Below are 16741 nucleotides of genomic sequence, written 5' to 3'. Positions count from 1 at the left end.
TTGAGATTGAAATAGTCAAACTAAGTTAACCTTTCTTTTAAAAAATCCTCCTTTGTTTAAATACACATTTATGGATGTGTAGTTTGCTTTGGTAGTGAGTGTCAGGCCTGGAAACCATACTAGGCTGTAGGTTTCCAGACGCTGCCACATTTCTCCTCTGAGGGGAAGAAGGGGGAGTGATGGGTATGGTTACATTCTTCAAGCGGTCAAGGTCGGATTGTGTTCGCATCTGCAGAAGGAGTGGCAAGAAGAGGTTTCGAATAAAGTGGAAGAATGTTGGACCATGTGACCGGCAAAGGGGTTGGGGGGTGGGACTCTTGGGGTTTGTATAACTGAGAAAAGAATCTGGAAGTTTCAGTTTTGGAATTTCATTCATCGTGTGCTAGTTTCCTTATGCTAATAAAGAACTTTGAAAGACAATGGCTTCAGAGTTTTTTTTATGCAGAAAAGGTTTTTCTGGAACCTTGACATTATTCCAAAACTCCAACTTTCTTTGGCTTAACGGTACCCTCTCCTCCACTCTGGGGGCCCGTTAGCGGGGTGCTGGGCCCCAGACTCCGCAAACTCCACAGCGGTGCAAAGATCCAGTGAAGATGGAGAGCCAGCAAGCAGAAACCCTTGAAGGGGCAGTGGGGCTGGAATCTGAGGACTTGGTTGAGATCACCTACTTCCCATCGGAAGATGTGACTCAAAAGCCTGAAATTGTGGAACCTGCATGTCAGCTTGGTGCACGGCCTAAAGACTCCGATTCATGGGTAAGCTGTCGCTCCGGCCAAACCCCTTCCCATCAATTGCAAGAAGTGACATCCCTGGGAGAAAACATTTCCCCAGGGCAGAATGGAGAGCTCCCTCCCTCTTCTCAATCTCAATGGAGGACAGTAAAAACTGGAGAATTGGGAGAGTCACTGGATTGGGGCCTGAGAAACCCCTAAAATCGCAATCCCTATTGGACCTCCCGGAAACTTTTGAGCATTTGGAAGTGAGGCCTCGCATAAGCTCAGTGTTGTGTCTTGTCCGCTCTCACCGCAGCCGGGGTCTGCTTATCTGCTCCCGAACACGGAGGAATGTATGCCTCCCGGCCTCAGTCCTGGCTCCATGCCCAGAAAAGCTGCAGAGGAGGGGGCACCTCCCGGTCCCAGCCCTGGCTCCATGCCCAAGCAGGCTGCAGAGGAGGGAGCATCCCCCGGCCCCAGCCCTGGCTCCATGCCCAGGCAAACGGAGCAGCTAGACCCCTCCCCCTCCTCCACAGCATGTGAGCCTGAGGAAAGTTTACTTCCAACAGCTGATTGGAGTGACCCTCGCATCAGAAGACTGGATAGGCGGAGGCAACAGAAGGAAGGGAGGGGCAGGCCTTAATGAGTGCTGAGTCATGGAGCCACACCCCATGGCCTATATAAAGGATCTGCTTTCTGGCAGTCTCTGAGTCAGGCAAAGTCGAACTTATCTTGCTGAAGTCACTTACTGGTCTCCTGCCTGCTCTGAGGACTTTGCTAGGACTTTGGGCAGAGCTGCAGAGGCAAGCCTGATTCGGATTTCCCTGACCCGGCCATCAGCGGAGGAGTGGGACACGACATCTTGCCTGACTCCTCACACATCTACAAGATGGATCAGCAACAGCTGGCACAGATTGTGCAGCAGCTACAAGCAGATAACCAGCAACTGCAACAGCAAGTCGCCCAGCTGACTGCTCAACTGGCTGCTGGGAATGCCCCAGCAGTCCAACCTCCTCCTCCTCAGCGCTACAGCCCGGTACCGGTGCCGGAGAAGTTCTCAGGACGGATGGAGATGTTCCCGGCCTTCATGGCCCAGTGCCAGACCTACATGGCAATGCGGCCGGGGGACTTTCCACATGACCGGGCCAGGGTGGCCTTCGTGAAAAACCTGTTGTCTGGCCAGGCTGCGCAGTGGGCCACGCCTTTGGTGCTCAGGGACAGCCCCTTGCTGGCGGACTACCAGGGGTTCTGGGGGCAACTGCGCCTGATGTATGAAGACCCCGTGCGGGCCCAGACGGCTGCCTGGCGCCTCGGAGAGATCCAACAAGGGCCCCGCCCCCTCCGGGAGTACATCGCGGAATTCCGGTTGCTGTGCCATGATTCGGACTGGAACGACACGGCACTAACGGACGCGTTCAAGAGGGGCCTTTCGGAAGAGCTCCAGGACGAGCTGGCTCGGGTGGAGGCGCCGCGGACCCTCGTTGACCTGGTGCCCCTCTGCCTGTGCCTCGACACCTGTCTCCAGCAACGCCCGTCCTGTCGCCGCCAGCAACCGTCAAAGACCGTAGCCCTCCCTCAACCCGTGCCGACCCTGTCCCGTGCCGCCCCGCGCTTCGTGGCCGCCGAGGAGCCCATGGAGTTAGGAGCGGCCAGGCCTCGCCTGACGGCCCAGGAGCGGAGCCGTCGGCGCCAAGGGGGGCTGTGCTTGTACTGTGGGGAGCCCGGCCATTTTGCCGCCGCATGCCCCAGGAAGCGCGGCGGAGCACATACGCCCGTCCCCGAATCCCGGCCTGGCCAGTCGGGAAACGAGGCAGGCCCGGCCCAGGGGAAACCCTAGGTCGGGCACGGACCAAGCCCCCGCCAGACATGGCCGACGTGGACCCCGGGCCCCCTCGGCACCTGATTTTGGACACCTGGGTGTGGGTGGGTGACCAGCTGGAAGGGATCCCGGCGCACGCACTGGTGGATTCGGGGGCCACCACGAACTTTATGGACCGGGCCTTCGTGGACCATTTTGGTGTCCCCTTGGTTCCAGTAGACCCTCCGATGAGCATCGAGACCATCGACGGGAGGGAGCTGGTGGCCGGACCCATTAACTTCGCCACGCAGCCCTTGCGCCTCACCATCGGGGACCACGAGGAGGCGATTCGCTTCTACGTGACAGCGGACCTCCACTTCGCAGTGATCCTCGGACTGGCCTGGCTGCGGACTCACGACCCTCAGGTGGCCTGGTCGCGGAACGCCATCTCGCTTCCCAGCCTGCAGTGTGTCGACCACATCCGCCACACCTGCGCCGGCCAGGACGTCTTCACCCCGGCCGTCGCCGTGCCCCCTGAGCTGCAGGACTTCGCTGACGTCTTCAGCGAAAAGGAGGCGGACCACTTACCCCCGCACCGGCCCTACGACTGCCCCGTGGACCTGCAACCCGGCGCCCCGCTGCCAATGGGACGCCTGTATTCCATGTCCGAGCCCAAGTTGGCCGCCCTCAGGGACCTTCTGGACAAAAATCTGGCCCGAGGGTTCATCCGGCCTTCCAAGTCCCCTCTGTCGGCCCCGGCCCTCTTCGTGAAGAAGAAGACGGGGGATTTGCGCCTGTGTTGTGACTACCGCCGGCTGAACGCCATCACGGTGCGGAATCGCTACCCTCTGCCGCTCATCCCGGAGCTGATGGACCGGCTGCGGGAGGCCTCCATCTTTACCAAGCTCGATCTCCGGGGGGCCTACAACCTGGTGCGGATGCGTGAAGGGGACAAATGGAAGACGGCGTTCGGCACCCGGTACGGACACTACGAGTACACGGTCATGCCGTTTGGGCTGACCAACGCCCCCGCCGTCTTCCAACATTTTATGAACGATGTGTTCCGGGACATGTTGGATCGGTTCGTGGTGATCTACCTGCACGACATCCTGGTCTACTCCCGGTCCAGGGAAAGTCACCTCCGGCACCTCCGCCTGGTCCTGCAGCGCCTGCGGGAGCACCAGCTCTACGCCAAGCTGGAGAAGTGCTTTTTCCTCCGGACGTCCATCGAGTTCCTCGGGCACATCCTCTCACCCGAGGGGATCCCCATGGACCCACGCAAGGTGGAGGCCCTGAGCAGCTGGGAAGCCCCGCGTCGGGTGAAGGATGTCCAGCCACTGCTGGGCTTCGCCAATTACTATTGGACCTTCATCCTGGGCTTCGCCACGCTGACGGCTCCGCTCACCCGGCTCCTCCAGAAGAAGGTCCCGTTCCGGTGGGGTCCCCCACAGGAGGAAGCCTTCACGGCTCTCAAAAAGGCTTTCGTCACGGAGCCCATCCTGCGACATCCCGACCCGCACCGGCCTTTCGTGGTGGAGACGGACGCCTCCAACGTCGCCCTCGGAGCGGTGCTGCTACAGGCCCCGGCGGATGGCGGCACTCTTTTTCCCTGCGCGTACTACTCGCGGAAGCTCAACCCCACCGAGTGCAACTATACCATCTGGGAAAAGGAGTTGCTGGCTATCAAGGCCGCATTCGAGGCGTGGCAGCACCACCTGGAGGGGGCCCGGCATCAGGTGGAGGTCCGAACGGACCATCGGAACCTCGAACATCTCACCACGGCTCGGAAGTTGAACCAGCGGCAGATCCGGTGGTCGCTGTTCTTCGCCTGGTTCAACTTCCGCGTAACCTATATCCCCAGCAGCCACAACCGGAGGGCGGACGCCCTGTCCCGTAAGCCGGAGTACCTGAGCGCCCAACACCCTCTTCCTCCACGGACAGTACTGCCGGCGGAAGCCTTGGCCGCTGCCCGGGAACCGGTGGACTTACGGGCCTGGGTGAGAGAGGCGCAGCACCAAGACGCCTGGTCTCAGCAGCGGCGAGCGGAGGCGGGCCCCACGTCTCCGTGGACATTGGAAGATGACGTACTCAAGTTTCGGGGGCGGTTGTATGTGCCCACGGGACCGCTCCAGTCCCTCGTCCTGGCCCAGTGCCACGACAACCCTGCCGTGGGCCATTTCGGGTTTTTCAAGACTCTCAACCTGGTGACGCGGACCTTCTGGTGGCCCCGGGTGCGGCATGACGTCCATGCCTACGTGACGTCCTGCGTGCCGTGCCGGCAAGCCAAAGCTGCCACGGGGGCCCCTCCCGGTCTCCTCCAGCCCTTGCCGACTCCTGACAGACCCTGGGGGGCGATTTCCATGGACTTCCTGACGGACCTGCCGCCGTCCTCAGGGTTCACCACGGTGCTGGTGGTGGTGGACATGCTCACCAAGATGGCACACTTCATCCCGTGCCGCGGGCTGCCCACCGCCACCAAGACGGCCCGTCTCTTCTTGCAGCATGTCTTCTGCCTCCACGGTCTGCCGGACAGGGTGGTGTCGGACCGTGGGGCGCAGTTCACAGCTCACTTTTGGAAGAGCTTGATGGCCACATTGGAGGTGCAGGTGTGCCTGTCGTCGGTGCACCATCCGGAGACCGACGGCAGGACGGAGAAGGTCATCGGCATCCTGGAGCAGTACCTCAGGTGCTTCGTGAACCAACAGCAGGACAACTGGGCCGATTACCTGTCCCTGGCTGAGTTCGCCTTCAACAACTCCCAACACACCTCCACCCAGACCACCCCATTCCTGGCCAACTTGGGGTACCATCCGCGGCTCTTCCCTCTGGCACCCCTGGATTCCCCGGTTCCCGAGACACAGTCCTTTCTCTCCGAGTTGCACGCGGTCCAGCAGATGGTGCGTCGGCAGCTGAATCGGGCGAAGGAGGACTACAAGCGGGTCGCCGATCATTCCCGACGGGCAACACCCCCACTGGTGGTCAGAGACCGCATGTGGCTCTCCACAAAGCATCTCCCGTCCGACCGGCCGGTGAAGAAACTGGACCACCAGTTCATCGGTCCGTTCCCCGTCGAGGTGGTCATCAATCCGGTGGCCTACCGGCTGACCTTGCCATCCATCCCGTCTTCCACTGGTCCTTGCTGGTCCCTGAGGCCCCGCCGTCTCCCCTCCAGCGCCCAGCGCCGCCCATCGCTGTCGACGAGGACGGGGCGGAGGAGTATGAGGTGCACAGCATACGCGACTCCCGCTGGCTGAAGGGGCGCTTCCAATACCTGGTTGCGTGGCAAGGATATGGGACCGAGTTCACCTGGGTCGACGCCTCCGACGTCCACGCCCCGGACCTGGTGCGGGCCTTCCACGAGCAGAACCCGGCCCGACCGCATCCCGATCGTCAGCCCCGGGGGAAGGGCCCTGCGGTGAGGGATAGTGTTGTGTCTCGTCCGATCTCACCTCAGCCGGGGTCTTCTTATCTGCTTCCGAACACGGAGGAATGTTCTAGTATGCCTCCCGGCCCCAGCCCTGGCTCCATGCCCAGACAGGCTGAAGAGGAAGAAATACCTCCAGCCCCCAGCTCTGGCTCCATGCCCAGGCAAACGGAGCAACTAGACCCCTCCCCCTCTTCCACAGCATGTGAGCCTGAGGGAGGTCAATTACCAACAGCTGCCGACTGGAGTGACCCTTGCGTCAGAAGACTTGATAGGCGGAGGCAACAGAAGGAAGGGAGGGGCAGGCCTGGATAAGTGCTGAGTCATGGAGCCACACCCCATGGCCTATATAAAGGATCTGTTTTCTGGCATTCTCTGAGTCAGGCAAAGTCTAAAAATATCTTGCTGAAGTCACTTTCTGGTCTCCTGCCTGCCCTGAGGACTTTGCTAGGACTTTGGCAGAGCTGCAGAGGCACACCTGATTCGGATTTCCCTGACCCGGCCGTCAGTGGAGGAGTGGGACACGACAGTTCTTTGCACATGCTCATTGACTTGAAAGACAATGGAATGCACATGCGCAAAGAACATGACAGTGACGAACATGGCAGCCGGAGAACCGGTTCGGGCGTGTGGCCAGCCAGCCTGTTGTGACCCAGGTTCCTGGACCCGGACTCCTGGACTCGGATGATTCAGAAAGTGAGGGAGAAGACCTGGCCAGCCCTGCTTCTCTTGAGCCCTTTCCCTCCCTGGCACCCACTCAAAGGGATGGGGAGGGGCCGGCACAGCCTGATTCCATGGAGCCTCCTTCTGATTTGGCAACGCCCCAAGAACAGTTTTGGAGCGATGCAAGGTCACGAGGCGTAATCGCGCGCAGCAGCGGAAGAGTTGGGACAAAGCCAAGTCATAATTGTCATGCAGTGACATCTGCAGAGACTATAAATAGGAGGCGGACTTCCTGGTTTTTGTCTTGGACAAAGTAATGAGTTGGCGAGCTAATGAATTGGCGCGAGCTAACTATTTCAATGGAGGGAAGAATATATTCGTGAGTAATTCTGGCCTTATCTATAATTTCCTCGTTATCTCCAGAAACTTGGCAGGCCCGTGGGTAGACGTGGCCAGGACATGTATCTATGTAAATAAAAGGTAAAAGGAAGGCCTCTGACGGACTCTTTGCTGGGAGTATTGGGGAAGGAAACAGAACATTTTGTCCAAGACCTGACTAAAACATCTTCCACCAAAGATGGATCAGCAGCAGGTACAGCAGCAGTTAGAGCAGCTACAAGCGGCTAATCAACAGCTCCAGCAGCAAGTGGCTCACTTGGCAGGCCAACCTGCTGCCAGGAATGGGCCTGCAGCCCCCCATCCTCCCACCTCCTCCTCGCCGCAAGTGCCCGATAACCGTGCGGATAAGTTTTCTGGGCAGCCTGAGATGTTCCCGACCTTCTTGGGACAGTGCCAGCTCTACATGGCTATGAGGCCAGAGGATTTCCCAGACGACCGGGCTAAGGTGGCCTTCGTGATTAACCTTCTTTCCGGCTCGGCTGCTCGATGGGCCACGCCCCTCTTGCTCCAGGACAGCCCCCTGCTGGCGGACCAACAGCGTTTTTGGCAGCACCTACGCACCATGTATGAGGACCCCGTTCGAATGCTGACGGCAACCAGGCGCCTTAAGGAACTCCGTCAAGGGAAACGCCCCCTGCAGGAGTACATCGCCGAATTTCGTCTTTTGTGCCAGGACTCTGACTGGAATGATGCAGCGCTGGTGGGCGCGTTCCAGGAGGGACTCTCAGAGGAATTGCAAGACGAGCTGGCCCGGGTGGAGGCGCCGCGGACCCTCGACAACTTGGTGCCCCTTTGTCTCCGCCTCGATGCCCGTCTGCAACGGCGACCGTCCCGTCGCACCCCCCGGGACCCTCCGTCGACATCTGCACCCCCACTTCCTGCACCACCAGCACCCAGGGTCGCCCCACGTTTTGTAACCGCTGCGGAAGAGCCCATGGAGTTGGGAGCGGCCAGACCTCGCCTAACAGCCCAGGAGCGGAACCGGAGGCGCCAAGGGGGATTGTGCCTGTACTGTGGGGAGCCCGGCCACTTCGCCGCCTCTTGCCCCAGAAAGCGAAGTGGGGCACGCACGCTGGTCCCCGAATCACAGCGTGACCAATCGGGAAACGGAGCAGGCCCGACCTCGGGGAAACCCTAGGTCGGGCACGTACTAAGCCCCCACTGGACGTTGCGGAAGTAGACTCTGGGCCCCCTCGGCATCTGATTCTGGACACACGGATATGGTTGGGGAACCAGTCGGACGGGCTCCAGGCGCATGCGCTGGTGGACTCAGGGGCCACAACAAACTTTATGGACCAGGCCTTTGTGACCCAGTTTGCGGTCCCCGTGGTTCCGGTGGACCCTCCGATGCGGGTAGAGACAATTGATGGACGAGAACTGGTGTCCGGCCCCATTAAATTCGCCACCCAGCCTTTGCGCCTGGCTATTGGGGACCATGAGGAGGCGATCCAGTTTTATGTCACGGCGGACCTTCATTTTCCCTTGGTCCTTGGGTTGGCCTGGCTTCGGACCCACGATCCTCAGGTGGCCTGGTCGCGGAACGCCATCTCTTTCCCGAGTCTGCAGTGCGTCGATCACATCCGCCACACCTGTGCCGGCCAGAACGTCCCCACCGCTGCCATCACCTTGCCTCCTGAGCTGACGGACTTCGCCGCCGTGTCCAGCGAGAAGGAGGCGGACCGACTACCCCCGCATCGGCCCTACGATTGCCCCGTGGACCTTCTGCCCAACGCACCACTGCCTGTGGGACGCCTGTATTCCATGTCGGAGCCCGAGTTGGCCGCCCTCAGGGACTTCCTGGACAAAAACCTGGCCCGAGGGTTCATCCGGCCTTCAAAGTCCCTCTCGGCCCCGGTCCTCTTTGTGAAGAAGAAGACAGGGACTTGCGCCTATGCTGTGATTACCGCCAGCTAAACGCCATTACGGTGCGGAATCGCTACCCCTGCCGCTCATCCCGGAGCTACTGGAAAGGTTGCGGAGGCCACGATCTTCACCAAGCTCGATCTCCGGGGCCTACAACCTGGTGCGGATACGAGAAGGAGACGAATGGAAGGCGGCATTCGGCACCCGATACGGACACTACGAATACACTGTCATGCCATTTGGGTTGACCAATGCTCCCGCCGTTTTCAGCACTTCATGAGCGGCGTGTTCGAGACATGTTGGATCGGTTCGTGGTTATCTACCTCGACGACATCCTGATTTACTCCCGGTCCAGGAAAGCCACCTTCGACACGTCAGTCTGGTTCTGCAACGCTTGCGGAGCAACAACTCAATGCGAAGCTGGAGAAATGCGTCTTCTTCCGGACTTCCATAGAATTCCTCGGGCATATCATCTCGCCCGAGGGCATAGCCATGGACCCATGTAAAGTAGAAGCTTTGTGTAGCTGGGAAGCCCTCGTCGGGTGAAGGATGTTCAGCGCTGCTGGGCTTCGCCAACTACTACCGGACCTTCATCCCGGGCTGATGGACCGGCTGCGGGAGGCCACGATCTTCACCAAGCTCGATCTCCGGGGGGCCTACAACCTGGTGCGGATACGAGAAGGAGACGAATGGAAGACGGCATTCGGCACCCGATACGGACACTACGAATACACTGTCATGCCATTTGGGTTGACCAATGCTCCCGCCGTTTTTCAGCACTTCATGAACGACGTGTTCCGAGACATGTTGGATCGGTTCGTGGTTATCTACCTGGCCGACATCCTGATTTACTCCCGGTCCAGGGAAAGCCACCTTCGACACGTCAGTCTGGTTCTGCAACGCTTGCGGGAGCAACAACTCAATGCGAAGCTGGAGAAATGCGTCTTCTTCCGGACTTCCATAGAATTCCTCGGGCATATCATCTCGCCCGAGGGCATAGCCATGGACCCATGTAAAGTAGAAGCTTTGTGTAGCTGGGAAGCCCCTCGTCGGGTGAAGGATGTTCAGCGCCTGCTGGGCTTCGCCAACTACTACCGGACCTTCATCCCGGGCTTTGCCACACTGACGGCTCCACTTACCCAGCTCCTCAGGAAGAAGGTTGCATTCCGGTGGGGTCCCCCGCAGCAAGAAGCATTCACAGCCCTCAAGAAAGCCTTCGTCACGGAACCCGTCCTGAGGCATCCCGACCCGCTCCGGCCTTTTGTGGTGGAAACAGACGCGTCCAATGTGGCTCTGGGAGCGGTGCTGCTACAGGCTCCGACGAATGGTGGCACACTTTTTCCCTGCGCTTACTACTCCAGGAAACTCAATCCTTCCGAGCGCAACTGCACCATCTGGGGAAAAGAGTTGCTGGCTATCAAGGTTGCATTCGAGGCTTGGCGATACCATCTGGAAGGGGCCCGACATCAGGTGGAGGTCCAAACAGACCATCGAAATCTTGAGCACTTCACCACAGCTCGGAAGTTGAACCAGCGGCAGATCCGGTGGTCGTTGTTTTTTGCCCGGTTCAACTTCCGCGTGACGTACATTCCCAGCGGTCACAACCGGAGGGCGGATGCCCTGTCCCGCAAGCCAGAGTACCTCTGCGCCAAGGACCCCCTTCCTCCACTGACAGTGCTGCCGGCAGAAGCCTTGGCCGCAGCACGGAGCCAGTGGACTTGCGGGCCCAGGTGCGAGGCGCAGCGCCAGGACGCCTGGTCGCAGCAAAGGAGAGCGGAGGTGGGCCCCGTCTCCTTGGACCTTGGAGGAGGACTTACTCAAGTTTGGGCGATTATATGTGCCCACAGGACCACTCCGAGCCCTCGTCATGACCCAGTGCCACGACAACCCTGCAGCAGGACATTTTGGGTTCTTCAAGACCCTCCACCTGGTGACACGGACCTTTTGGTGGCCCAGTGCCACGACAACCCTGCAGCAGGACATTTTGGGTTCTTCAAGACCCTCCACCTGGTGACACGGACCTTTTGGTGGCCCAGTGCGGCATGATATACATGCCTACGTGACATCCTGCGTGCCGTGCCGGCAAGCCAAGGCCGCCACGGGGCCCCTCCCGGTCTCCTCCAGCCCTTGCCGACACCCGACAGACCCTGGGGCGATCTCTATGGACTTCCTGACAGACCCTGGGGCGATCTCTATGGACTTCCTGACAGACCTGCCGCCGTCCTCTGGGTTCACCACGGTGCTGGTGGTGGTGGACATGCTCACCAAGATGGCACACTTCATCCCATGCCGCGGACTGCCCACAGCCGCAAAACGCCCGCCTCTTTCTGCAGCACATCTTCCGCCCATGGTCTACCGGACAGGGTGGTTTCGGACCGCTGAGTTCAGTTCACAGCCCGCTTCTGGAAGAGCCTGATGGCGCGTTGGAGGTGCAGGTGTCTGTCGTCATCGCACCATCCGGAGACCGACGGGGTACAGAGAAGGTCATCGGTATACTGGAACAGTATCTCCGTTGCTTCATCAACCAGCAACAGGACAACTGGGCCGACTACCTGTCCCTGGCGGAGTTTGCTTTTAACAACTCTCAGCACACCTCTACTCAGATGACCCCGTTCTTTGCCAATGTGGGTACCATCCGCGGCTCTTCCTCTGGCACCACCGGACTCTCCTGTTCCCGAACGCAGACCTTCCTGACGGACCTGCCGCCGTCCTCTGGGTTCACCACGGTGCTGGTGGTGGTGGACATGCTCACCAAGATGGCACACTTCATCCCATGCCGCGGACTGCCCACAGCCGCAAAACGGCCCGCCTCTTTCTGCAGCACATCTTCCGCCTCCATGGTCTACCGGACAGGGTGGTTTCGGACCGCTGAGTTCAGTTCACAGCCCGCTTCTGGAAGAGCCTGATGGCGCGTTGGAGGTGCAGGTGTGTCTGTCGTCATCGCACCATCCGGAGACCGACGGGGTACAGAGAAGGTCATCGGTATACTGGAACAGTATCTCCGTTGCTTCATCAACCAGCAACAGGACAACTGGGCCGACTACCTGTCCCTGGCGGAGTTTGCTTTTAACAACTCTCAGCACACCTCTACTCAGATGACCCCGTTCTTTGCCAATGTGGGATACCATCCGCGGCTCTTCCCTCTGGCACCACCGGACTCTCCTGTTCCCGAAACGCAGACCTTCCTGACTGAATTGCATGCGGTCCAACAGTTGGTACGTCAGCAGCTGAATCGGGCAAAGGAGGACTACAAACGGTCCGCCGACCGCTCCCGACGGGCAACGCCCCCGCTGGCAGTTGGAGACCGGGTGTGGCTCTCCACCAAACACCTCCCGTCCGACCGACCGGTAAAGAAGTTGGACCACCAATTCATCGGCCCGTTCCCTGTCGAGGCAGTCATCAACCCGGTAGCCTACCGACTGACCCTGCCACGATCCATGCGGATCCACCCCGTTTTTCACCGGTCCCTTCTGGTTCCTGAGGCCACACCGAGTCCCCTTCAGTGCCCAACAGCACTGTCGCCGAGGACGGATCAGAGGAATACGAAGTCCACAGCGTACGAGACTCCCGCTGGCTGAAGGGTCGTTTCCAATATTTGATCGCGTGGAAGGGATACGGGACTGATTTCTCCTGGGTAGATGCCTCCGACGTTCATGCCCCTGACCTGGTGCAGGCCTTCCATGAGCAGAACCCAGCCCGACCGCATCCCGATCGTCAGCCCCGGGGGAAGGGCCCTGCGGTGAGGATAGTGTTGTGTCTCGCCCGCTTCACCTCAGCCGGGTCTTCTATCTGCTCCGAACACGGAGGAATGTGTATGCCTCCCGGCCCCAGCCCTGGCTCCATGCCCAGAAACTGCAGAGGAAGAACCCTCCAGCCCCAGCCCTGGCTCCATGCCCAGGCAAACGGAGCTAGACCCTCCCTCCTCCACAGCATGTGAGCCTGAGGAGGTCAATTACCAACAGCTGCCGACTGGAGTGACCCTCGTCAGAAGACTTGATAGGCGGAGGCAACAGAAGGAAGGGAGGGGCAGGCCTGGATAAGTGCTGAGTCATGGAGCCACACCCCATGGCCTATATAAAGGATCTGTTTTCTGGCATTCTCTGAGTCAGGCAAAGTCTAAACATATCTTGCTGAAGTCACTTTCTGGTCTCCTGCCTGCCCTGAGGACTTTGCTAGGACTTTGGCAGAGCTGCAGAGGCACACCTGATTCGGATTTCCCTGACCCGGCCGTCAGTGGAGGAGTGGGACACGACAGTTCTTTGCACATGCTCATTGACTTGAAAGACAATGTAATGCACATGCGCAAAGAACATGACAGTGACGAACATGGCAGCCGGAGAACCGGTTCGGGCGTGTGGCCAGCCAGCCATTACTACCGGTTCTCCAAACGCCAGCAGACTTTTACTACCGGCTCTCCCGAAGCGAACTGGGAGTAACCTACCACTGCTACAGATGTTAGAGCAACTGGTCTGTAGTCATTCAGTTCCTTGATGGAGGGCTTCTTTGGCACTGGGATGATAGTGGAGCGTTTGAAGCAAGAAGGAACATGGCACATCTCTAACGATTTATTGAAAATTTGGGTGAAGATGGGGGCCAATGGTCAGCACAGACTTTTAAACAAGAAGAACTTATCTTGTCTGGGCCTGGTGCTTTTCCTGGCTTTTGTCTGTGAAATAGATCTTGCACTTCCTTTTCTGTGATCACCAGGGGTTGTGAACCCAATGGGATGGGGTCAGTTGTAGGAGGTTTGGCTATTGATGGTGTGTCTGAGATGGGGTCAGTTGAAGGCGGTTTGGCTGTTGTTGGTGTGTTTCAAGAAGAAATTGGACTGCCATTTGTCAGAAATGATGTAGGGCAGTGATGGCTAACCTTTTTATCATCGCATGCCAAAAGCAGGGAGAGCACGGGGGGATCATGTGCGCATGCTCACACCCATAATTTAATACACCCCACCCACATGCATGTGTGCACGACCCCCCCCACTCACCCCACTTTTAGCACACAATGGCACGGTGGGCCCAGTAGGCCCATTTTTCACACTCTCCAGGCTCCAGAGTCTTTCTTGGAGCCTGGGGCGGGCGAAAATAGCCTTCCCCAACCCCCAGAGGCCCTCCAGAGGCCCTCCAGAGGCCGGAAACAGCCTTTTTCACAACTTCTGGTGGGCCTGGAGCTAAGCTAGGGCAACGCTTGTGTGCCCACAGATATGGCTCGCATGCCACCTGTGGCATGTGTTCCATAGGTTCACCATCACGGGGTGTAGGTCTCCTGTTTGAACTAGATGACCTACAAGTCCCTTCCAACTGTTTATCTGTAATCTGTAAACCTTCCACCATCAGGTTACCAACAGCAACTATTTAAATGAACAATCATAACTCACCTTGTGAATTGCTTTCTAATGTTACAGTATGTTTAATAAATGCTAAAATTCGTTTGAACAGGAGCTAAATATAAAAATCTTCTGTAAGGAATGTGTATATACATATAGGATTGTGTTTACTTAGATATCTATCTTTCTTTGAATTCAGGCCTAAATTTAGAAACTTTGAATAAAGCGGTCAAACACACATTGACAAAAACAACATTCTGATTTAAAAAGTTATAATGTATTCATTTATTGATTCCTTCCACATTTAAGAAGAGTGGGGGAACCAGAGTGGAACTGTGTATTCTACCCAATGTTACTACTGAAGCAAGAAAACTAGTAAACCTGATATCACAAATATATAACACATGAATAAATGTTTTAGTTATACCCTAAGAAATTTACCATGCCTATCTGTCTCCCTAAAAGTTCCTAGATGAGACATACATAATCTTTTCTAAAATAATTTTTTAATTGATTTTTTAAAGTTTAAAGAATCATGGAGAAATCTCTGATATTTATAGCTCTTGATCATCACGTATGCCATGGGAATTTCAGCCTTTTCTTCCAACATTTGAATCTAAAATGTATTTTACTATATCTGAAGTTCTTTAAAAGATCTTATAATGCTTGCCCATTGCCATTGTTATACTTTCTTTTGATATTATATACTGCATATGTTTCTCTTTCAACACAGATAAGATTATATTGTTTTCTTCTGTTGCATATTCTGTTTTAAAGGATTGCGAACATATTGTCAAAAAGCAGTACTGTATACACAAATACAGTATATTGTCTATTGAAAAATAATGATTTATTTACCACATAAAGCTGTTTCCACATTGTCCCCCAGTCTCTTAAAGTGGAAGTCATCTCTGTAATAACAGAATCTTCTGCTGGAATAATAATTTCAAATTGCCTATTAAAATCAGAAGAAACAATTGTCAAATAAAAATCCAAAGTGGCATTACTTTTATTCAACTAAAAAAAAACTCCTTTGGTAATTGAGTGTGGAATTTCTGAAATTTCTTGCAATTAGCCAATTAACGAAGTGCCCTGAAGAGACTATTACATGATAACTGTACATTCAGTACATCAATGGCATGCAACCATTTGGGGCCCAGAGCCTTACCAATGGCAGGGTTTAGGTTCCTATACCTCCTTCACCTCCAGCCTCCTGTCTCAGCTCATTTACAACCAGCTTTCCTTCTCCACTCCCCCAGACATTCACCCTGGCTGATGGCCTCCAGTCCTCCACCCTGTGCCCTTTGGCCCTGTCCATTTGCCGAGACAGCATTTTTTCCTGGGCCTTTGGTCACACAGGACAGTTAGCCACCAGCCAATTGGGTGGCAGGCAGAAGCCATGGTGCTTCTGCCTGCTAGCGTGCAATGGGTGATAGGCAGTTGCAGGGGCTACAGGGGAGGTGTGACAGCTGAACAGCAGAGGCTCATGGTCTCAGGCACTTGTTAGGGTAAGGGAGGAAGGGGAGGTAGGGAAATCACATCACGCCCTGCCCCCCAGCTCCCGCCTCCAGCCCCATGGAAGGCTGCAAGAAGCTCCCATCTCAGCTTCTCTCATCTCTCTCATTCTTTTCCTGCCCAATGTCACAGCCTGCCTGTATGTCTTCTCCCTCACCATCTCTTTTGCAGCTTTTTGTGTTGATTTATTTTTCTTTTTTTCAGTCTCTTTTATTTTTTTATTTTTTTTGGACTAAACCCTACATGTCAAGATTTAGCTGCTGCCAAGGTTCCCTGTACCTGATCCAGCCTGCCTGACCCAGAATGGGCAGTTGGTGTCAGGCAGGTGGCAAAGAAATGGGGAAAAACGCACTGAACCACTGTCTCAGCAATGGCAAATATCAGACTCAATTGCGGTTGTAAAGTCAAAGACTGCCTGTATCTCCTTCCCTGATGTCAGGGATCAGATGGTCCTCCAGAAGTCCCGGGTTTGAGTCACCCTCATTCCCAGTGGCTTTAAGGTGGCTTAAGTAAGTTTTTACATCCACCCCAAACATCTCAGCCTTGCACATTGTGCCATTGCATTTGTTGCTGCGAATTCCTTCCTGGCTGCCACATGCACGCCGGTCCCTCCCCTGCCGACAGGCATACGCTGTTGTGGTGGGGCCAGCCGGGTTTGGTTTGAAGGGAACAGCTGGGGGGCATGTTGTTTGGTTCAGTAACAGAGTTGGAAGAGACCTCGGAGGTCATCTAGTTCAACCCCCTGCTTGAGCAAGAAACCCTTAGAGAATCATGGAATAGCAGGGTTAGAAGGGGCCTTGGAGATCATGTAGTCCAACCCCCTGCTCCAGCAGGAGATCTTACATCATCTGGGTTATTTTGGTGCCTCTAACAGAGGAAAATTCTCAGAAAAGGGAAGGTGTTTCCTAGGACAAGGCTGCCATGCAAAGGAAGGCAGAGATAGTCCTCAACTTACAACCACAACTGAGCCCAAAATATTGGTTGCTAAGCAAGAGTGTTGTTAAATGAGTTTCGCCACATTTTACTCAATCCATCCTCCA

General features: G+C 56.3%; 1 protein-coding gene across 1 annotated transcript in view; it reads right to left on the bottom strand.

The window, feature by feature from the left end:
• DOCK4 (dedicator of cytokinesis 4) overlaps positions 1-16741 on the bottom strand; it is a 931895-nt gene that overhangs the window by 747541 nt on the left and 167613 nt on the right. The window contains exon 5 of the mRNA XM_058189675.1: positions 15045-15141. Coding sequence (XP_058045658.1) covers positions 15045-15141 — 97 coding nt within the window. The remainder of the gene's footprint in view (positions 1-15044; positions 15142-16741) is intronic.

The sequence above is a fragment of the Ahaetulla prasina genome, chromosome 7 (assembly GCF_028640845.1).
Source record: "Ahaetulla prasina isolate Xishuangbanna chromosome 7, ASM2864084v1, whole genome shotgun sequence".
Lineage (NCBI taxonomy): Eukaryota > Metazoa > Chordata > Lepidosauria > Squamata > Colubridae > Ahaetulla > Ahaetulla prasina.
This window is presented reverse-complemented; position numbering and strand designations above follow the sequence as displayed.